Raw genomic sequence first — 23,645 nt, 5'->3', positions numbered from 1 at the left:
AGGATACACTTTTAAGTACTAACTGAGTGTTCCTGCCGAGTGAGTGATATTTCGCATTTTCGACGGTTTGTAACACTGAAAGGAGGCGTTTCAACTAGGGATGGCCAATTACACTTTCCAGATTTCGGAAATATTCCAGAATTTAGAAAAAATCCAGAACTCGGAAAAATACGGAATTAGAAAAATTCCGATTTTTCCTATTTTTCAGAAATCAGATTTTTTTTTAAATTTCGGATTTTTCCGAATTCTGGATCTTTTCCGAAATCTACACTTTTTCTGAAATCCGGAATTTTTCCAATTTTACATTCCGGTTCCGGAAAGTAAAAATTCCGGAACTGGCCATCTCCCCCAATGTTTAAATAAAACCTTTTTTTGTCATTTGATACAAGAATCATTTAAATTTATAACATCCTTTATAAATTCTTCCTATTAAATGCTCGATGATGCCAACGGCAGTTTTTGAAAATTAATCTTTTCTTCATATCTACTTTACGTAAGCATTTAAAGTGAGAATCTGCAAACATACCCTCTCTACATAAAACTCATGTTTTAGGATTTTTCGTATAACTCACCTGCAAACACTTCAACCTGACTTCGCCCACTTTATCGTGTAACGTCCACCCGATATATTTCAAATACGAGTCATCTAGAAAATTTTGATGGAATTTCTTCATCCAAACTCCAATCTCTGCCATACAAATGGCTCTTATTTCTGGTAGTGTATCCCTTTAAAAGATGTGAATTCAGAACATTAATTAAAAGAAAAGTTCCGAAATTTAAATTACATATAACCGGCAACATTTAAAAATTAAATCTTCAGTCTCCACATTAAGCGAAATCTCGTCAGTTTCAATATCATAATTCCAGGTGAAATTATTTTTAAGTAAGAGATACGCGAACCACTTAATTTTAAAATTTTAGACTATATCTGAAATGAAAATTCGTTTACATGTTAACAAATTTTATACAATCTTTTCGACTCGGGTAGGGAGGTTTGCGTACTACGGTCAAATTTAGAGCAATGTTGGCAGTAGTTTACTACCATCCCTGCCGAAATGGCCAGAAAAGAAATTTATCTTGATAAAGGTAGCAGTACTTCCAGAAGTGTCAAATTGTCAGAAATCACAGTAATTGGTCCAGTAGCTTTGACCAGGCATGGCCAAAATGACTTTAACGGCTGAAATATTGAACGGTAGGAGGTAATCAGAGATCACTTTATTTTCCTCCACACTTGCCGACAGCAGAAAGAACGTGTGGCAATTGTCTTTCGCACGCCAAAACAATTCCGAATGTAAATTACCCCTCTCCAATTCGGGTTTCCAGGAGGGGGACGTCTTGGGAAGGATTACTGGAGGAGAGAGTAACAGTGTTTGAGAAAGATTGCTGGAGAGAGGAAGACAAGAGAAAGAGGATTAGGAAAGAGACTTGAAACGCACGAAAATTCGAAGAAAAGTATACTTAGCGAGGAAAGAATAGATACAAATAGTAGGTAACAGGCGGTGGAAGCATAATGAACTTTACATATAACACATTGCTGAAGGAGTAAAAAGCGAAAAGGAAACTATGGGTTACAGAGCAATGATGCACAAAATGAGGCGTATAGTTTCTAAATCCGCCATCTCCAATTTTCAAAAAAAAATGAGATAAGTAGATTTACTGGTATTCCTTTCCATGCCCGACACGATGAGAGAGATTTTTATCATTTGGTAGTTATAATGAATGTTCAGAAAGCAGAAAAGTCTTTCTAAAAAGAAAATTTTATCTCACATAATCTCTGAGTTATCAGTTTTTCCTGTTTTTCTCGAAACCTTTTATGGATTTAGAAACTAAACGCCTCAAATGGAATAAAGGAGGGCGTGAAAATAGATTAATACAAAAGACAATTGGATGTATAGGAAGTTAAAAGACTTACGATAGAAAACAGGAAGGGTTTTATAAAAATGTGTGTCATAGTGTGGAAAATAAAAAACGGCGAACGGAAAACAAATAAAAGAAAGAAAAAACAATTTTTTGCGTTAAGAGAAAGAGAAACTGATTAGATCATTGCCTGAGACGAGACTGTGTGATGAAGGATATGCTAGAGGGTACGATGGCGGGAAAACGAGGGAGGCTACAGGTGATAGACAGTATAAGAAAACTGGTACACCATATGGAGAGATTAGCTGAAGACAATGATGCATGGAAAGTTCTGTTTGCGGCAAGTTACCTGCCAACAATGGAAGAATAACTATGATGATGTATACTTATTTTTGCTGATTGTGGTCAGTCTGAATATTATGAGAAAAAACGATACCTCTTGCTTAGCGTATACATCAACATTCTTCGCAGAGCATTCCATGGTTAAAAACCACTGGAAAGCGCCCAGTTTTATCAACAACGAAAGGCCAAACGAAGAAGTACGAGGGTCGGCTGATAAGTTCTCGGCCCGACCCCCTTCCGAATGTACTATCCTGATATAATTGATGTCATGTGAAATGTTGATCTTTTATATGTTTAAGTACCAAATTTCACGATTCTACCATGAACGGTTTTTATTTTACAGGTAATTGAATGAACCATGGCGGAGCCAAATGTCAAATTCACCAAAGAGAAGTTGCAAGATGCAGGACAATGCTCCCGTCCACAAGGCTGGCAGAACAATGGATTTTCTGAGGGACCTAGGGTTTCAGTGCATCGACCACCCACCTTACTCGCCAGATCTTGCCCCTTCTGATTATTATGTTTCCAAAACTCAAAACAGCACTGAATGGACAGAAATTTCACAGTGATGAAGAGGTGATAACAGCTGCGGAACAGTTTTTTGCAGACCTTAAGATTGTTTTTTTTTTGGGGGGGGGAGGGGGGGGAGGGTTGGAGAAGTTGCCGCATCGAAGTGCCAAGTGTATTCACCTTCGAGGGGACTATGTTGAATAGCCTCACACTTTCATGCCTGCAGCTCCAGTCCTTCTGGGTCGGGCCGAGAACTTATTAGCCCACCCTCGTAAGAGATTGTCTACGAAAATAAATAAACCAGTCTTTAAATTACAATTAAGTTATTCACGAACTGCTAATATATGGCTACATAAATAACACGTGGTAATTCAGATTTTAATATCCTGCAAGAATCTGACAGGGTGCAAGATGCAACTCGCGCTTCTTTCTTGGCAATATTATGTTTCACAATAACTTGGGCTATTTATTTTAATGATAGTGCTAATCATCGTCATGATATTACAAGCAACTACTAACAACAAATTGATAAATTATATTCAAAGTCACTTAACTGACTAAACCACTACTGCAGAATTTCAACAAAAGTTAAAATATGTTACTTACCTATACCGATGCACAAAAACAGATTTGAACATATACGTTAACATATTCTTAATTTCGTCCATATTCTCTTCTAATTCTTGTCTCTTGGCCATAAGACTTTCTAATCGATCACTCGCCCGCTTGTCACGTCCTTTCTGTCTCTCCGATTCATATTGTCGCTGAGTATTGTCCAGATTCACAGACACAGTAAGGGCCACGTCCACTAGAGCAGTCATTAGTTTCATCGCTACAAAGATTGAGAGTTTAATTATTGGCGACCATACATGTAGATGTAACGAAATATACAATAGTAAAGACTTCCTACAAAATAGAAACTATAAACAAAATAAAAAAATAAACCCTAAATATGATATTTAATATTTAAGATGACAAGGATTAGATTTCTGGACTTTCGGCATCTATGGCCATGTTAGCCCGTCACTAGGATTAGGATTAGAAATTAGATTTCTGGGCTTTCGGCATCTATGGCCATGTTAGCCCGTCACTAGGATTAGGATTAGGAATTAGATTTCTGGGCTTTCGGCATCTATGGCCATGTTAGCCCGTCACTAGGATTAGGATTAGAAATTAGATTTCTGGGCTTTCGGCATCTATGGCCATGTTAGCCCGTCACTAGGATTAGGATTAGAAATTAGATTTCTGGGCTTTCGGCATCTATGGCCATGTTAGCCCGTCACTAGGATTAGGATTAGGAATTAGATTTCTGGGCTTTTGGCATCTATGCCCATGTTAGTCCGTCATGTATGAGGGATGACATCTCTCGGCTATCGCACTGCCAGGGGAATTGGATAGGAAGAAAGGAAGCAGCCCTAGGACTATTATGTTAGGTACCATCCCGGCACTTGCCTGGTGTGAATGAGGAAATCTCACTGAGGATAGTGGTCTGGAAAAGCCTTTACACTTTTTCGACCGAGTGTCCCCACCGGGAATCGAACCCGGGACTGTTCACACCAAAGGCGAGAACGTTTAGCGACTACGCTACGCGGTGCCATGTTAAGACAGCCAATCTATCATTATACGAACATACTGAATATACAGGCACAGAGTTCGATTCCGTACCAGTTCAACCATTCAAAACGTATGTCAAAGTAGAAAAATCCTAATTCGAACATCTTTTAAGATATTGGGCTGCTTCTACGAAACAATTACCAGAAGTTATCTGCCCCCAGACTGTGGAATAAATATCAGAAGATACTGACAAGTCTTTGGTAGATCCATCATAAACCGTTCACCCGACTAGCAAAAGCTGTGGTTTCGATTCCACGCTAACTCAACAGTTTTACTATGTTAACAAGTAATGATTTTGATTATAGTTTATAATTCAGTATTTCATTAACCACTGCCATTTTTCTACCCAAGTTACTCTCGGAGATATTTTTGCAGATAATTTTCTCAAAAACGACTCTCATGCAATGTTGTTCATATTTCATAAATAATGCTTCATTAACAACCACATATTACTGCATAAGTCACTTCTGAAGAAATTCCACACGGGGTAGTTTACTTTCTTATTTCAAAATTTTCTTGAAACGACTAAGGGGATTATTTTCATATAAATAAACGGTTCAGTAATAAATGCAGTTATGACATGATTTATGAAGTAGTCCATATCTTTTATTAATTTTCCTAATGGTGTATTGTAAAAAGAACTAAAAAGTAAGAGACTAAGGTTTGTCCTTTCCGAGTTGTAAATTCCTCAATTTCTAAAGAATCAGATAGTTTTCTTCGTATTTCTACAGTACTACTTGTTTTACTGTCATAATCTGGTGAATTCCGAATTTTTCTCGGGTATTATTTAGGGTCCAGCAAAGACTTCCCGTATTTGAAGAGCGAGCTGTGATTGTGATGGGGATACAGTGGCGGAGGGGTTATCGATCTATAGCGGTATAGTGCAAGTTTTAATAGTCGCAATGGCGTGGCTCGGTGAGCATCGTGCGTTGTTATGGAGAAGTATATTCGTAATAGTGGTTCTGTAATTATTGCTCAGCGGGCATTTCACATTCGGTTCGGACTTGACCAACCACCATATTCTGTTCCAGATAGAAAAACTATTTGAGTTTGGGTATCAAACTCTAGAGCAACAGATTTTGCACTGAGAAAAAATCGTCTGGTCCGACCTGTTTAAGTGCTGAACGCTCTGGAGATTGCTGGATGGACACTCTCATACATGCCAAATTTTCCGGCCGTTACGGTCCGAGGTGCAGAACCTGTTGCTCTAGAGTTTGATACCCAAACTTGAATACTTTTTTTCCATCCGGATCAGAATCATGTCCGACAAAACCCACGAGCACGGCGTCTGTCCACCACAAAGTTCACTTGCCGGGGGCTGGGATCGAACCCGGGAACCCAAGCACCAGAGGTGAACGCTCTACCACTGAGCCACCGCGCCCCCCTTCAAAATACGGGAGTCTTTTTAGCCGAAAGCCTATTATCTCTAATTGAATCATAAGCTTTCTTTAAGGTTAGTGTAAAGGGACAAGTTTTGCCGATAGATGTCACTACAGTCTTCCTCTCTCTCCCATGTATTTTTTACCTTTCACGAAAATTTACAATTTCTTTTATAAATTTCAACCTAGAGACTTCAAATTTTTAGAGAAGGAACTTCATAACCTATTAAAGGGAACAATCCGTGCCGATTTTTTATTTAGAATTTTCTTCATTGTTGAAACGATTTCATTGTTAAAGATCTGGATATCCATTTGAACAATCAAGCCATTTCAACAATGAGAAAAATTCTAAATAAAAAATCGGCACGGATTATTGCCTTCGATAGATTATGAAGTCCCTTTTCTAAAAATTTGAAGTCTGTAAGTTGAAATTTGTAAGAGAAATCGTGAATTTTCGTGAAAGATAAAAAATACATGGAAGAGATACGAAGACTGTAGTGCCATCTATCGGCGAAACTTGTCTCTTTAAACCAACCTTACGTCTCAGAACAGTTGGGAATTGCGTAACCAAAATTTGACGACAAAGTACGCAATGCTAAGTGATACGCCTTCTTAAAAAGTAAATTTTGTTTTATAGAAGTTGTTATAACCCATTCTAAAGATAAAAGATACCTGCAAGCGTGGCAGTATGACGGAATGCTCGCACTTGAGAATCTGAAAGTCCAGTGAGAAGTGAAATGATATTATCCATCAGGTACTGGTCATAAATGATTGAATACTGACACTGCTTCACTAGAATCTGAACAAAGTCACAGAAATTATTCCTGAATTTCTTCCACTGTTGGCCTGTCATTATGAGCGGGTATTCACCACTTTCCTGCAAATATAAACAAGTTTTAGTATTTTAATACGTCAATTTCCCTGAACAGTTTCACGATCAATATCTGTTGGAAATGAAACAAATACGAAATATGCTTTTCAAGAACAAGTATTTTATCGTTTTTCCTTCACAGTGCACATCAGTTGTACATATGTTCAACAAAACAAAGAAATTTTATTTCACTACTTAGAAATTTAAAATAAAATTATATATATATATATATTACAGCTTTATTTTAACTTAAGAAACCTAACTTATATATTGGTGTTATACTTGGATAATTTAAGCAAAAAGAAAGAAAAAAAAAAACTTACCTCGTCGAATTCTTCCGTCATACGTCTAATAATCGCAGCATGTTCCAATGTTGCCTGCATCGTCGGAGTTATCTTTCCTTTACAACCAGAACCATTAATAAAGAACTGCATCAAAGCAAGAAGAGCGGAATCCCGATTCACCTTGTAGTTCTCGATCCAATCATCTACAATTTGCTGTAACAACGTATGGAACATATTACTACTAGCATTGAAACGGCTACATTAAAAAAATAGAAAGCAGCAATTTGAGAACTCCCTCACCAGCTCAAACGATTATGACCTTAGTACATTGGCTCCTGTTATTATATTATTATTATTATTATTGAGGTACCTTTTAAGAACAGTGGATATATACAGGGTGTCTCAAAAGTCCCCTGACAGGGTAACTGTTATTGGGTTACAACAAGATGTAAGAGAGGAAACCGCGAGGTGGATAAATTTTGTAAAAGTATGGTGAATGAGGGTATGTTTGAAATGGGGGCTGAACATCGACACGTTAGTGTAAAAGACAGTAACTTCATTCACTTATGTTGTAGATCCTGGTAAATAGCAACGTTGCATTTTTGTTTAATATTGGGCACATCAAGAGTGCACAGCCCAGACGGCTTGTCCGATTTAAAACATTCCTTCACTTTAGATTGAAAACATCATATTTGGAAACGGTTTCCCCTCTTATATTTTGTTGTAACTCCAATAACAGAGTTACCCTATGTCAGGGGACTCACCTCACGATTTCATATATTTACTAAATAATTTCGATCTCAGAAATCTTGATAGCAATCAATTCTGACTGCGTCGCTAGAAATCTGTTTACTCCTACATCTGTTTACGTTTTATAACATGCAAGAAATGAAATTAACAGTGAAAGTTTAATCTTAATTAGGTTGAAGCATGACAATTTTAAAAATTTCTATTGTGTTATCGTGAACTTTCAAGAAACCGTTACTGAAAGGCCACCATGTGGTTTTAAACTTATTAGTGGGCAGATATTCTATTGTTAACTGACAGCTACAAAGTGCAAACTAGTGATATAATTAAATGTGTTTTGGAGTTTCACTTTTATTTATACAAGAGTACACTTATTTACGCAAAAAGAGGTTTTCAGCGACGTAGTCAGAATTGATGGTGACCCAGATTTCCGAAAAGATTGAATTTATTTAATAACTAGACGAAGCCCTCCGAGGTACAAATGTCTATTATTCTTATGGAGTATGTACCCTAGATCAGTAAATGTTACTGTCTTTTATTTTCTTCAGCTCCCAAATTGCTTCAGGATGTTGAGTCAGTACAGAAAATTTTGTTCCTTCGTCCCAGTTCGAACCCGGAAAAGCTAATCAGAGCCACAGGCGACAACCAGATAGTTACAAGACAATTTCAGAACAACTAAATAAAATAAACTGATGAAATAACAGAGAAAGAACTAAGGCCATTTCTCCGCATGTATCAACTGATTTTTTTTTTCTTTTAAATGAATACAAAATTAGGTAACGTGTTAATACCATATAAATGTTTTGAAAGAATAATCCAATAAGCTGTCAACGCGAACGTTCGCAAACATCTCTGAACACAGTATCCATTTCATTATAATTACTTTGTATAGTAAGAATTAAGGTAATGTTGGACAGCCTAACGAAAACCACTAACTTAATCTGTATAATATATTTGTATTGTTAAGTTTTTTTAGGCGATAACTTATATTTTATTATTACCTCTGATTCACTGTTTCAAGCTGTGTTGAAAAATCTAAGGATCGTATGGAAAGTCTTGGCCAACAGTTTACTTCCAAGGCAGAAAAAAAATCATAAGATAACAAGCTTATGTTACCACTGACACATGCTTTTATTATTTTTGAACGTAATTTTCATTTCTTTAAATACGCTTGTTCCTAAGTTTTTCGGATATGATCTTTATAGGACTGCTACAGCCGAGCTGAAAGTTAAGGCGAATCTCCAACTTTATCCGCTTGTTGCTCCATCCGGCTGCCTTCTCGGCTTAGGAATTAGATTTCTGGGCTTTCGGCAGCTACGGCCATAATACCACATCACGTATTAGGGATGACGTCCCTCGGCGATCACACTGCCCATGAAACTGGGGAGGAAGAAGGAAGGAAGAGGCCTGCGACCATTGTAATGTTACGTATCATCCCAGCATTTGGCTTGAGTGACTGAAGAAACCCCCTCAGGATGGTTGATCTGAAAAAACTGTTGCACTTTTTCCATCAAATGTTCCCACCGGGAATTTTCTCGGATCTGATTCTTGAGAAGTAAAGAAGTGGTAATCTGAGGGAACTTAATTGGTAATATACGGCAACATGGATGAGGATTTCTCGAGTTTCGTCAGTAATTTACATACCCGCTCCTGGATCCCATAACTGGAAACAGCTCAACGATGATTAATGATGTTTGTATTTCCCAAACAATTTCAGCCACCACCGTAAGTTATCTGCAGCAACTCCCTCGCTCAATAGAAACCGAGCGAAGTAGCTGAAGTGGTAGAGCGTTTGTTTTGCGTTCGGGAGGTCATGGGTTCGATTTTCGCTGCCGACCATCCTGACGGGTTTTCCTCAGTCCTACCGGGATGGTTCCTTCTCAACAGGCCCTGGACGATACCTTCCAATTCCTTTTGATTGTTATTGTTGTTAGATATCCAATATTTTTATACTACCTGATTCTGAGCCAGGTCAGAGCCTCTGAGCTGTATCTGGTGATTGTTAAATAAATAATTCACTGCACTCTAAGTTACGCGTTCTTTGTAAGTAGTGCCAAACAGGCCCTGGTCGATACCTTCCCAAATCCTTTCCATTGTGTTGTTGTTGTTGGATATCGTGTAAAATGGCCTCTGAGCTGTATTTGGTGATTGTTAAATAAATAAATAAATAAATAAATAAATAATTTTTTAAACACCTTAGACGTATGACGTATATTTCAGGGTACGTACTAAATGTTAATTTTCAAATGACAGCAATCAAATATTGTTCATCTTAATGTATTTTATTTTCTTCATCTCATCAGTTAAAAACTGTATATATTATATATTGAACAAATACTATCATTGTAAAATTAAGAATATAAACTCTTCAGCAATCAAAAAATAAGCTCTAACCAGTTACTAAAATATCAATAACCTTTCTAATGTTTTATCTCATATGAGTATTCTGCCTGAGACATAATTCTAACACTTTTAGATAATGCGGAAACACTAAGCGAGAAGAGTGAGGTGGCTAGTTAAAAAGAACTAAAATGGATATTCACAAGTTCACAAAATGGATATTTAACAACAACAACAAGTTTTGTTTTATAACAATTGTATCTTTTGACAATTAACTTCCATTAGTAGAAATCACGTCATGGTACTAACAGGCTGAAAAATCTCTCCACTTTTAATATGGTAATAGCTACGTGATTTCAATATGGCGTCCAACTGGGAGCTTCGCAGCGCAGCTACATCTCTGTACTTCATTTTGTTTCTTCCTACTTTCTTCCTTTCCTATCTAATTAAACAAATAACAAATGAGTTTTTTTTGTATTTTCTTATGAGTTCCCTGAATACTTTCGCTATTTTCTGGTAAAAGATTTGTTTTTCACGCTCGCTTTACGATTCTCTTGTTTCAATCAACATAAAAGAAAAACTTTTAACAACTGCATCCACCACCTACCTGGAGTGATGCTCTGCCCTGACGTATCACATAATATAGACAGTTCTCATCTTCTGCAAGCAGTTCTGAAAGGGGTTTTCTACCTGGTCGCCTTTTACGTTGTGGTTCATCTATAGGGAGACCAATGGCCGCTCTCTTCAAGCTTACACTCGTTAATTGAGTAGCTGCCACCACTGCAAAGGAAGAGAAAGGTATTTGTACGATAATTTGTTTTTACTCACTAATTGTGGTTCGCTGCCTCCACGAAACCCTTCACTGGGAATTGAATTCACCACTATACGAGTTGGTCACTTCGCCGTGGAGGAGCAGTTTTATTTAGAAATCGAACGCAAAGGATACATTTTTAATTATGAAATACCATATCAAATACAAGTCTCCTAGTAAAGACCAAATTTTCGGCTACCATCCAGCAACTATCAGCACATCTTGGCTAAAATTTGCAGAGATTTACAAGATCTTTATTTTGTTTTGTTTAATGACCCATTATTATGCTCCGAAGATAAGGGAGACTGCAATAATAATAAACAAAATGGGAAGAAACGGGAAAATCCCGAACCTTATGTAGCTTCGTACTGGCAAAAGACGTAAATACAAATTCAGTAATCAACCGACCAAACCAGCCTTCAAAATTTACCCGATAGAAATACATAAACAAAATCATCAGTACTGACCTACCAGCAGCGACGAGAACCAATATGCCGGTCACACATGGTTTAATTAAAAGCCGTTATGTCGGCCCTAATCATTCATCAGCTACCGTTATCACGTCGGGAAATTTAGCCAATAACTTGAAATATTCTAGCAGGGGATTAAGTAAACAGAAAAAAATTAACAGAAATAACTAACCTTTCCGTGTTCCAAGTTTCAAGCTTTCGCTAATAATTTCAAGGGTTATATATCTAATACAAATTTGAAATCTGGAACACGGAAACAATAGCTATTCTGTTAAGTATAACGTGTGTTTCTTTCGTTCTATTAGTAATTATAATGAATTACAAAACTCAAAATTCCCCTTTGTTTCATACCATGTGGGCGCTTATGTAGTACAGATTCCGCGTTAGGCTGTAGGTCCACATTTAGCCTCAGTGCTAAATGGGACACTATCCAACCAATAACAATGGCATTACACAATTATGATCAAGTGAAGAAGGGAATCAAGAAGATTAGGTACGTATGCAATATATCTAACAGTTTGTAAGTTCGCCAAGAAAGCACCACTTTTTATGAAATGAAAATTTCTTCTTACTCAGTCACAAAGAATGATAGTTACTTCTACTACGAATGCTCAGTAGCATAGTACAGAATAATATGCAATTTAACCGACAATTTCTTAACCCCTCATAACACAACGTCCGGAACGTGCAGGTTCTACACAGGTCTTCATCTTGAATTGAGTTCGTGTGTATTTCAGGCTGGCTACATATGGACAAAGGACCATAAGTAAAAGAAAACAGACAAGGATTGAAATACTACAATGGAAACTTGTTTTTCAAGTGTAAATATTATTTACAATTATTTCATTCGTAATACATATACTAGCCCGACTGCTTTCGGTGCATAGAGTTCCGAGTTCGAATCCCGGCGAGAAAATATTAAAACCTGGAACACATTACTGTGGTTTAGATTCCACCTTGAAACTAGAGGTCTACGACTTACATAGCCTCGGAGCCCAAAAAGGACGCTAAACTTCAACCAGCCAAAAATATAAATATTAATTACACATATTTAAGTATGGTCTGTATCAGGAGAATCTACACGATCATAACAGGGAACAGTTTTTTTCAACTTTATATAAATTATACTTTATATGCAGGTATAATGTTCATTACACATAAAGTAATCACTAATTAGTTTTTCTCTCCTATTTGGTCACAGTCAAGATATTCCTACAAATTATAATTACATATGAAGTGATCACTAATTAGCTTTCCATCATATTATCAAAAGTAACTCTTTTAACACACGTTAGCTGCCATTTGGAGCTGATCGGACCCACTGGAGTGGTCTAAGAAAATGTCCTTGTAGGTCCGATCGGACCCACAATTTCTAATTTGTCGAATTGTCGTTAGAGTACTTCTACTGTAAGTACTGCCTCTAAGTGTTAATAAACGGCAGTGTTTCTATCACACACATATAGGAAAAATTTATGCTGTAGATTTTGTTATTAGATGTTGCTGATTAACGCCGCTAGAGGCGCTGAATATTAAATAACAAGTATTTGCTGTTTTAGTAGAGCCGATCGGACCTACGTGTTGCTTTTTGAATGATATGTTAACAGTTTAACAATGGATTCATTATTTATTCTAATTTATTCTGACAAGATGACACTCTGTCATTTGCAGAATTTTCAGGAAGGTCTAGATCACTATGAACAAATGACTACCAAACAGAGTTGCCAGTTCAACTGGGATTTATTCCCAGGCCCATAATCAAAAAACACACACACGTAGGTCCGATCGGACCCCCAACTTTCATGCGCGCGGATTCTATACCTTGCCTTAGATTATGTTTCAAAAATATAAACGGAACAAGAGTAATGTAAATAAGTACGTTTGGCACTCTGCCAGTGAACAACAAAATTCACCCTTGGCAGCTAACGTGCTAACATGATGTTTCTCCAACCATGTAAAAATGAAAATGAATAAATAAATAAAAAAATAATAAAAATGCAGCTGTTTCGAAATATATGGGTAGTTATTTTTGTATTTATTTATTTTATATTATAACAAAAGGAAAATAGCAAATACTTTTTATAAAATATTCTGAACATTCGATCTTAAATTATGCAAAGCTTAAAAGTTTGTTTCTTTTATGTGTTCCTTACATTTAATTTTAAATTGAACAAACCAATCCACAATCACACTCGCCACTATCTATACAATGTGAATCCTTACCTTTCGCTCTCCTCGGCGCTCTCTGAGACCTGGACAACAGCAACGGCGTCATCGGTTGTTCAAATTGTGGAGTTTGATCATAACCAACATTCTGCTGCGACTGTTGTTGGTTCTGAAAGTGATTATCGTAACGCGCTTGTTCATAAAGCTGTTGATCGTACTGCTGTTGTTGGTTTTGGGACTGGAACTGCGTTTGTTGTTCATACTGTTCTCCATACACTTCTTGACTGCAAAATAACATTATGCTATACATTTGAACTTCAAAATCTGTTCCAAATAAAATCATGAAAAAACTAGTTCATAAATTAACACGTTCGAAGTTATTGCTGTGCGTATACAAAAATGGAAGAATGTCGATACTGAAAAACCAAACTTAATATCTTTCTTCAGAGTAGCTATTTACTACGTGAGCTGGGGCCGCGGTGGATCAGTGGTACAGCGTTCACTTCTGGTGCGTCGGGTCATGGTTTGATCCCAGATCGCGTCAGATGAACTTTGTAGTAAATAAACACGTGTGTGGGGGGGGGGGGGGGTTCTCGGGATTCTGCCGTTTCCCATTTATTTAGGCAGCCCTGACTTTTCTAGGTTTTTCAAGTCACAGTTCACAAATTTTCAACTCTATATAGAGTTAAAAAAATCTATTTTTCCCCGACCAAGAGTTTCCTCCTTTACTATGTATGTACACTCATGTCCAAAATGATTGTCGCATATCTATAACTGTCTTCTTTTAAGAATATAATTTGATAATGATTTTGCAGGGTACTTTTATACTGATACTATTGTGTATAATCGGGAAAGGTATATTTGTGGTAAATTTAATGGAAAAAGAATCATAAATACGAAAATTAGAATGAGTAAAACAAAATGTTGCTAAATGGACAAGAAAGTTTTATTTTCGTTTTATTGTTCTTATTTACTGCTCTTTTGACACGAAATTTGCCCCCATACATGTCTTTGCAGATTATACACATACTAACATTATAAGAAATACCGGGCGAATTTGTAATCAAATTATATTCCTACAACATATTTATAGACATGCGACAATAATTTTGAACATGAGTGTACATGTACTGGGTGTATAAAAAAGGACTTTACAACTCTGAAAACTAATACTGATTTATTTATTAGCTTACAGACATGGTTTTCGTGTCATTTTGTAGCAAAATACATTTTTTTTTTTTTTTTTTTTTTTTTTTTTTTAACCTTATACCGAAAGAGGTTCAGTGTGGCTTCCACTGATTATGCGGCACACATTACACTCGTCTCACTTGCTCTACAACGTCCTCAGACGTATGGGGACTACCTGAAGATTTGTTGTGTCTTACCGAACATCGTTTCAATGAAATACTTATGCCACTGATAAATAGTAGGCCTACTGGGAAGATCTTTACAATAGTTTGTACGAAAATTACATTGCACAGTTTGTCGCAGACTGAGATTCTTCAAACCAAAAACACACAGCTGGCATACTTGGGACCAATAAAGGCAGCCATCTTTGCTCCAACTTCCGTTAGCGCTAGCGACGGATTGTTTCTGAACTAGTGTAGTGCTACAAAATGACACCAAAACCATGTCTGTACGATAAACAGGATTTGAAAAAACCAGTTTAAAAACACCTGGGCCCATATGGATTTTTCGGGTTTATTATTATTATTATTCAAAATATTTCAATGTCTTTTAGGTAAAAGCGTTAAAATGTGATTTATATTTCAAGATTGTCATTGTCACAATCATTGCTGTTAAAAAAAAAAAAAAAAAAAAAAAAAAAAAGGACGCCATTTTGAAATTTTACATTGGCTCGCCGAGAAAATCCATACAGCAAATTTAGAATGTCTCGTGCTCCTACACTCAAAATTTCAACTTGAAAGTCCGAAAATTGCACCCTCTAGCGTGGACACCCGCTATTTTGAAATGATCGGCGCCAAAATCAATACAGCTAATTTAGAGTGTCTCGTGCTTCTACTCTGAAAATTTCAACTTATAAGACCGAAAATTGCGCTTTGTAGCGCAGATACCCGCTATTTTGAAACTTTACGTTGGTATGCCGCCAAAATCTATACCGGAAATATCGTGTTGTCTCGTTCTTGTACCTTGAAAATTTAAACTTAAAACACCGAAAGTTGTACCCTGTAGCGTGTGTGGCACATTCAGACAGACGAATAAACGTAGATCGAGTCATCTCAAAAGCCTCAGTGACATTCGCCGAATATAAATACCAAATATATTAAAACAAAGATACAATTCATGTTCTATAAAATAAATGTTTCAAAATGTCTTAAATGAAATCAAACATATTCCAGCGTAAAGTAAATAGTTTTATTGTGGAAGTATTCACTTCCGATGTTTTGTGCGTTCAATTGCAGGAATTTCCCGAGCACTTCTTTCACGGCGTTTATATATATAAAATTTAATTTAGCTTTCTCTACTGTACATGGACACTTCCACTAGTTCGGAAGTTTGAATTGAAATAGTGGCGTTACATCTTCGTTACATATTCTTGTTTGTGGTCCCATATTTTGGTTTTAACTAGTTCGAATTGTGTACTGTATGACTTTTCTACATCTTAAGATTCATATAGGAATTCATATAGGCCTATACTCAAACGTTGACAACACTGTACATCAAAACGTTACAGGTATGGTTCTACTCATAATTAGATTTGCTAGATGTTATAATTTGTGTTGCGTGCTATTTAACAAAACTTCATTTTGTGCTCAGTTAGCAACACTGCATTACATATGATGTTATTGATCATGTATGCGGTTACAATGTTTGCTTATTATACTGTTGTGTAAATGTCATTTTGATTACTTTAATAACATTGAAGTTCTTTCTGTGTCAATGTATCTTTTGCATTGCTTTCTTCACATGATTCTAGATTATTCTTTCCTCTGTTATCTCCTGTGTTTCTAGGTGTCGGCCCATAAAACTTTGGATTTCTCACTTTTCTTCACTCCTCTATCGATTACGCGTTGTTTGATTGGGCAATGCTACTATCATGTTCCCTTGTCAGAGCATTAACCTTCTTAAATTTGACAAGAATTTTTACGCTATTGCTGGTGTTGATTATAAAGAATGCTTATTTGAAGAGCAGCCACAAATGACTGAACTAAATGTTGTTTGGTTGTTGTTGGAAAACCAAATTTTACTGAAGAATTGTTGTGTTACCATCAAAGATAAGAAATAACGTCGGCATCACACCACAATTATAGGAAGTTTTCCTATACGGAAATAACTAGGTAAGAGATTTCAGAAAGAGACCTGAGCTAAGCTCTACGCCACAACCAGGGCGCACCTGAATCCCGGAAAGGGGTTGTGCTGGTTGAGGACGGAGAGTAGACTCGGCGAGTTGAAATTAAGATCGGATAGTGGAAGGACATCGTTTGGAGGTGAACTGAGCTGAACTACCTGCGAGTACTGCATCTATTTACGATGTTGGATAATCATAATGGTTAAGTTTCTGTGCCATTACGATGTAGTAGATTTTTATAATTAAAACCATTTCGAGTCCTAATAGCTTGTGGTGTGATGTCGAAAATATCCAAAAGAAATTGATTATTTCATTTCTTATTCTACGATGATTAGTTAAATTCATCCTTGAGTTGTCTAAATACACGGTGTTACAAATTTCAAATGAGCTACGCTCTACCCCCCAAGTATAAAAAGTTTCTAAGATACTAAATCATTCCAGTTAGAAATTTGTAGCACACGTTAATACTAATAGTTTTTATAATGTATTTACATTTTTATCGTTAGTACCGGCATCTATGGTCTTAAGCTCGTCAAATGTATGAAAGATAATGTCCCTCGACGTCACCGAGTGGGCTAGTACACTATTCACGTAAAATATTTTCTAAAATATAAAATTGCATATTTTACTTCAAACAGGCTAAGCATAATCAGGGTATTTACTAAAATTCCAAAATGAAATTTCGTGACCTTTTCTTTACTAAACCATAAAATTTCAGAACATCAAGAGCAAATTTGGGTGCGAATTAGGTCAAATTTTCATGCATGCGATAGAAGCATGCTTTTCTTGCAATTTGGTAGCATCTAAAGCTGACCATTTAGCGTCTACCGCGCCACATTTCTGATGGCGAATTTTTGACGTTTTATAGAACAAAATCTTCCAGTCTGTACTTATATCTGTATTGATTTAAAAAAAAAAATCGTGACCCAAAAGCTAAATTTCGTAACTTTTTTTTTTTATTTTCATGACTCTTTTCTGATTTGTGACTTTCGTGACTGATAGACAAGCCTGATAATCCATACATTAATTTGTTCTATAATTATCTCAAGCTAAGGTAAGTTTTATTTATTTATTTATTTATTTTATTTATTCATTCAGTGCATTATAAAGGTCGTATGTTGAATGTTGTTGTTTACTTTAACATGAAATAAGCTAATTCACCCTAGGAAAGTCCAAAATAACTTTCAATGTGAGATCACCTTAGTTGTACCAATAATATACGAACAAAAAGCTCAAAAACACAGGTGTTTTTTTTTTTTTTTTTTTTTTTTCAGGTGGGTCCAACCCTGACGATAAATGAATAAATTTATATGATATTCCAAGTTGTAAAGTCCGTATATAGCGTGTGTACGAGTAGAAGTTTTGCAAAACAGATTAATTTATTTTATACAATATCCCCTAGAAAATAGCAGGGTAAGCAAAAAGAGTTTCTGATAAGTAAAATTAGTACATAGAATTCTCTGACATCTCCACGTCGGTTAGAACCCTGACCATTTCATTCATTCTTATCATCATTATCTTTAAACCACGGCGCATAACCATGGGACGTTAAACCAGGAACTTCATTTCATTTATCAAGTGAGTTATCAACAAGCTGCTTTGTATAACACTCATTTCTCGGATTTCATCTAGTAAGATATACCAACGAATACCTAAAATATATAGGAATTAAGAAATTCAATAAAACTGTTTCGATTTTCGCGGTCTTCTTTACCAAAGATTTCTATTAGCTGCTCAATTTTAAACTATGACTAGTACGTTCCTACCTTCTTGTCCTTTCGAGACAAAAACTATTTAGGATTTAAGATTTCTGAGCTTTCAGCATTTATGGCCATTTAAGCCCGTCACGTATAAGGGATGACATCCCTTAGCGATCACAGTATCCGAGGAAAGGGAAGGAAGGTAATGGCCTGAGATCTATATGTTAGGTACCATTCCGGCATTTGCCTAGTGTGAATGAGGAATATAAAAGAAAATCTCACTCAGGATGACTGAAAAAGCTCTTACACTTTTTTCGACTGTCCCCACCGAGAATCGAAGCCGGGATCGCTCGCTCCAAAGGCTCGAGATAAAAAGCAAATGAAATCCTCACTTTTCAAGCTGTGACAAACCTGGTTTCTAGAAAAACTTTTAATAGTTAGGTTATTCCTTACGTATTCTACAGAAACTATTAAAAATACCGATGAAGCTTGCTTGCTTGAAATCGTACGGCACTGTTTTAGTTCTTGTACGTACATTCCCATTTTTAATGCAAATAAATTACCAGTTTATGGAACCGTACTTCATTACGGTAATGATAGTATCTATTGAACATAGATTAAATTCAAGTTTCAGTGTAATATTTGTAAAAATCATCCATTACTGATTGAAATGAACAGCACGGTCATATAACAAGTACAAAAATAGAGAAATTTAAAAAAAGAAAAACAATATATAAATAAAAAAAAAAGAGGTACGTAACTTATAAAATGAAATCTTTTGTACAGTTCCATGATTATGTCATTTCTTCTACAGGAGACAAACTCACATAGTCTCGGAGCCGGGACAGAATTAGGAAATTTTTGCACCAAATGTGAGCGCTCTGCCATTAAGATACTGGGGTCCCCTAACTTGAATTTGATGAATAATGTAAAAAGAAGTGATGGACCAGTATCTACACAAATTGAATTAAGGTTAGTGTAAAGGGACAAGTTTTGCCGATAGATGTCATTACAGTCCTCGTATCTCTCCCACGTATTTTTTTACCTTTCACGAAAATTTACAATTTCTTTTATAAATTTCAACCTGGAGACTTCAAATATTTTGAGTAGGAACTTCATAACCTATTAAAGGAAACAATCCGTGCCGATTTTTTATTTAGAATTTTCTTCATAGTTGAAACAGTTCCATTGTTAAAGGCTTGGATATCCATTTCATCAATCAAGCCATTTCAACAATGAAGAAAATTCTAAATAAAAAAATCGGCACGGATTATTGCCTTTGATAGATTATGAAGTTCTTTTTTTCTAAAAATTTGAAGTTTGTTGGTTGAAATTTGTAAGAGAAATCGTGGATTTTCGTGAAAGATAAAAAATGCATGGGAGAGATACGAAGACTGTAGTGCCATCTATCGGCAAAACTTGTCCCTTTAAACCAACCTTAAGAAAGGAACATTTTCAATTTTTTTTACTAATAGCATTATTAGAAATAATCTCCCCGAGCATTATTTCGAAACTGTCTAGTCTTCTGAAGAAAATATATATTATAAACTTACCCGCCATGAGTCAGCGGCGTGCTTGGTTGTGCAGTATATGGTGTATAGGGCGTATAAGGTTCTTGTAAATCCTGTCCACTCCCATCCATAGGGGTCATCGGAGTCATTGGGTTCTCATACTCCGGGGGTGGAGGTTCATCCATACGGATTCTCTTGCCTCCACGACGCTGCATGATGATTACTTATTTCTACCTTTCACCTGGAAGAATAAATATTAAGTTACATTTAAGAAAGTTAAATTGGCACCAAGTTTATTCGTATCACAATATTTGTCTCAAGATAATCTTTTCTCAATTGCAATATGGTACTTACGACGATAACTACTTCGGTTGGTTCTGGGAGCCAAGTATTTTTAACAGAAGTTTAAGAAAAATTAAAAAAATGAAAATGAAATCTTTAAGTTTAACGTCTTACGATTATGCCAGTTATGCTAAAGGAGACGGTGATAATGAGAAATGAGTGAAATGGTGGAATGAAGAAAGTGGGAGGAAACGGGAGAACCCCGAGAAAACCCACGCACACGGTCTTCATTCACCACAAAGCTCACTTGGCAGGAGCAGGGTTTGAACCCGGAACCCCAAGCACCAGAGGTGAACGCTTTACCACTGAGCCACCGCGGCCCCCTGATTCATCAAGTAGTTCAGGCCTTTTGTCCTTCTGACGGACGGACACACGGGCAAACAGGACTAATATGTATATAGGAGTGTTGGTTGTAAACCTTAGAAATGATTAAGAAAGGGGGTGTAGTTAATCAAAGGAAAAGAAGACAACTGTTCTAGAATCTTCTCATATGTTGAAAGAACTCCTAGTAACTCGATGGGACTTTTGAAAACATGTGTTCTGAGTGGCAGTGGACATGTGGTATACAGTTATAGACTTTGTGCCCACCCTATACTCTAAATGAAATGAAATATTTGAGTTTTACGTCCCACGCTTATGCCGGTTAGGCTAAAGGAGACGGTGACGATGAGTGAAGTGGTGGAATGAAGAAAGTGGGAGGAAACGAAAGAACCCGGAGAAAACCCACGAGCACGGTGTTTGTCCATCCCAAAGTCCACATGGCGCGAACTGCGACCGAACCAGGAACCCTAACCACCGGAGGTGAACGCTCTACTACTGAGCCACCGCGTCCCCTAGAAGTTTAAAGAAAACACTTATTTTAAAAAAATAATCGGTAATCGTAATTATTAATATAGATGATAGGAGATACTAGTAACTAAATCGAGACTGAAATTGAACCAGAGGGAATCAAGATGGCGTCGGGCTTGTTAAGTATTGGACATGCTCTGTAATTATTTTGAATTTAATTTAGTAAGCAATTTTACTTTTAGACGTAAGTTACTTTGTTGTAATCCTTATACAGGGTGTCTACTACAATTCCAAAATTAAATTTCGTGACCTTTTCTTTACCAAATCATAAACTTTCCTAACATTTTCAAGAGCGAATTTGGGTACGAATGAGGCCGAATTTTCATCCATACGATAGAAACGTACTTTGCTTGCGATTTGGTAGCGTCTAAAGCAGACTATAGACATTTTTGGTGGTGAATTTTGACGTTTTATAGAACAAAATTTTCCAATCTGTACTTACATTTGTACAGTTTAAAAAAATCGTGACCCAAAAGCTAAATTTCGTGACTTTTTCGTGACCGATAGACACCCTGTTATATTATTTTACATAATTTTTATATGTCCGGCGCCTCTATCCTGCATTTATTTTTACAAAATAGTGCTAAAGCAAATCTACTTGGACCAGGCCAATTAGTCCATGTTGGAACGGGTCATTTTATACAATTATAATTTCTATCAAAACAATTAAAACAAAACTAGTGGAGCAGTCAACTGAGCCTTAAGGCTGTGACTTTCTTTATAAAATCCCCCATAAGGGAGATAACGAACTGGAAATGGAGCCAATACAAGGGAAAGTAACATGGCGGCCGGATAAGTGCTAGAGTTCAATATTCATATTTAATAAATTATTTACAATTTACTATACTAACTAACTAACTCTATGGCTTATGGACCCCGGAAGTTCAATGCCGCGTTCACAAAATCTCTCCACTGACTTCTATCCTTAGCCAACTGGATCCAGTTTCTACTTTGTATTCCAATCTCTGCGAGATCCATCTTAATATTGTCCTCCCATCTGCGCCTAGGTCTCCCTAATGGTCGTTTTCCGATTGGTCTTCCAGTCAAAACTTTAAAAGCGTTTCTACTTTACTTCATCCTAGATACATGACCTGCCCACCTTAGCCTCCTAGACTTGACGACCCTAACAATGTTGGGTAAACCGTATAAATTATGTAGTTCTTCGTTACGAAGTTTCCGCCATTCCCCATTCCCGTTCCTCTTAGGTCCGAATATTCACCACAGGATCTTGATCTCAAATACTTTCAGTTTATGTTCTTCGTTCAGAGTAAGCAACCATGTTTTGCAACCATATAGAACAACAGGCATGTTTATCGTTTTATATATTTTAAGCTTCGAATTCCTCAACAAAATTTGCGACGACAAGAGATTTTGAACTGAATAATAACATGAATTCCCTGCTTTTAGTCGACATGTAATTTCTTCGTGAATATGATTTTCGTCTGTTAATACAGATCCTAGATATTTGAAAGTATCCACTTTATCAAAAGTATTATTCAATATTTTAACGCGTCTATAATTTGCCGTATTACAGTCCCGACGCACTTCCATGTATTTAGTTTTCTCTGCATTTCTTTCCGTTGTTCTCCTGTCATCCCCTATTAAATTAACATCAGCACATGCCATAACCTGGTGAATACCGTTTAACCCTAGGCCCTGGTTGCTATCATTGATTTTCCTTATAGCGTACAGTGTTCCAGAACAAAGTTGAATAATAATGGCGACAACGCATCTCCTTGTTTCAGGCCATTTTCGACGTGAAAGCTCGGCAAATATTTTCCTACCCGGACTTTACTTTGGAATTCATTTAAACATTTCTTAATTAATCTAATTAGCTTTCTCGGTATTCCAAGTTCTGTAAGAACGTTGTATAATGTTTCTCTTCTAACCGAAACGTAAGCCTTTCTAAAATCACTTCACTTGTTTTCCATTCCCACTTGTTTTCGAGTATTTGGCAAATGGTAAATATTTGGTTGATAGTTGATCGATTTACTATACTATACACAATTTTATATTTTGTTGTAAATTTTATAAATTATAACAGGAAGGCAAATGGAACATGTTCGGGGTCAATATGACTAATTACACACCAATTTAAGTTGTTTAAAATCTCAGCTTATAACAGGGAAACCCTGACTTACATCCGTGTCGTTTTGGTTGCAGTATATGTTGTACCTATTGGTACTATTTAATATCTACTACAATGTTTACTTAAAGAACAAAATCAGTAACTTGGTCCTGCACTTGCAAATTTGAATTTAATAACATGTAACGGCTAATAATAAGAAGAAAAGGAACAAAGTTGTAATAAAAGACATCTGTAATCAGCATTTTTCAATTTGAAATATTGTTCCACAAAAGTGTTCAAAAGGAAAACGAAACGACAATGTGTATTTGAAAATTAAATATGTAACTGAATAACTAGTCTTAAAAAACAGGTGGATTTCATTCAGTTATAATATCTGTAAAAATTGCCCAATTTTTAATGCGATTTGTTGCAAATGATACAGGAGGGATGGCAATCACATACCTTTAAATCAATGTT

At 36.3% G+C, this 23,645-nt stretch overlaps 1 protein-coding gene across 3 annotated transcripts in view; it reads right to left on the bottom strand.

The window, feature by feature from the left end:
* The window catches only part of SA1 (stromal antigen), a 106,279-nt gene that overhangs the window by 68,510 nt on the left and 14,124 nt on the right, over positions 1-23,645 (bottom strand). For all 3 annotated transcript variants that reach the window (XM_081769888.1, XM_081769890.1, XM_081769889.1), the window contains exons 2-8: positions 19,952-20,150; positions 13,446-13,672; positions 10,552-10,724; positions 6,897-7,070; positions 6,375-6,579; positions 3,316-3,541; positions 573-726 (exon numbers count right to left, since the gene is read on the bottom strand). In XM_081769888.1, coding sequence (XP_081626014.1) covers positions 573-726; positions 3,316-3,541; positions 6,375-6,579; positions 6,897-7,070; positions 10,552-10,724; positions 13,446-13,672; positions 19,952-20,124 — 1,332 coding nt within the window. In that variant the 5' untranslated portion in view covers positions 20,125-20,150. The remainder of the gene's footprint in view (positions 1-572; positions 727-3,315; positions 3,542-6,374; positions 6,580-6,896; positions 7,071-10,551; positions 10,725-13,445; positions 13,673-19,951; positions 20,151-23,645) is intronic.

The sequence above is a fragment of the Thermobia domestica genome, chromosome 8 (genome assembly GCF_964235325.1).
Source record: "Thermobia domestica chromosome 8, izTheDome1.hap1.1, whole genome shotgun sequence".
NCBI lineage: Eukaryota > Metazoa > Arthropoda > Insecta > Zygentoma > Lepismatidae > Thermobia > Thermobia domestica.
The sequence above is the reverse complement of the archived record's forward strand: the minus strand, read 5'-3'. Positions and strand labels throughout refer to the sequence as shown.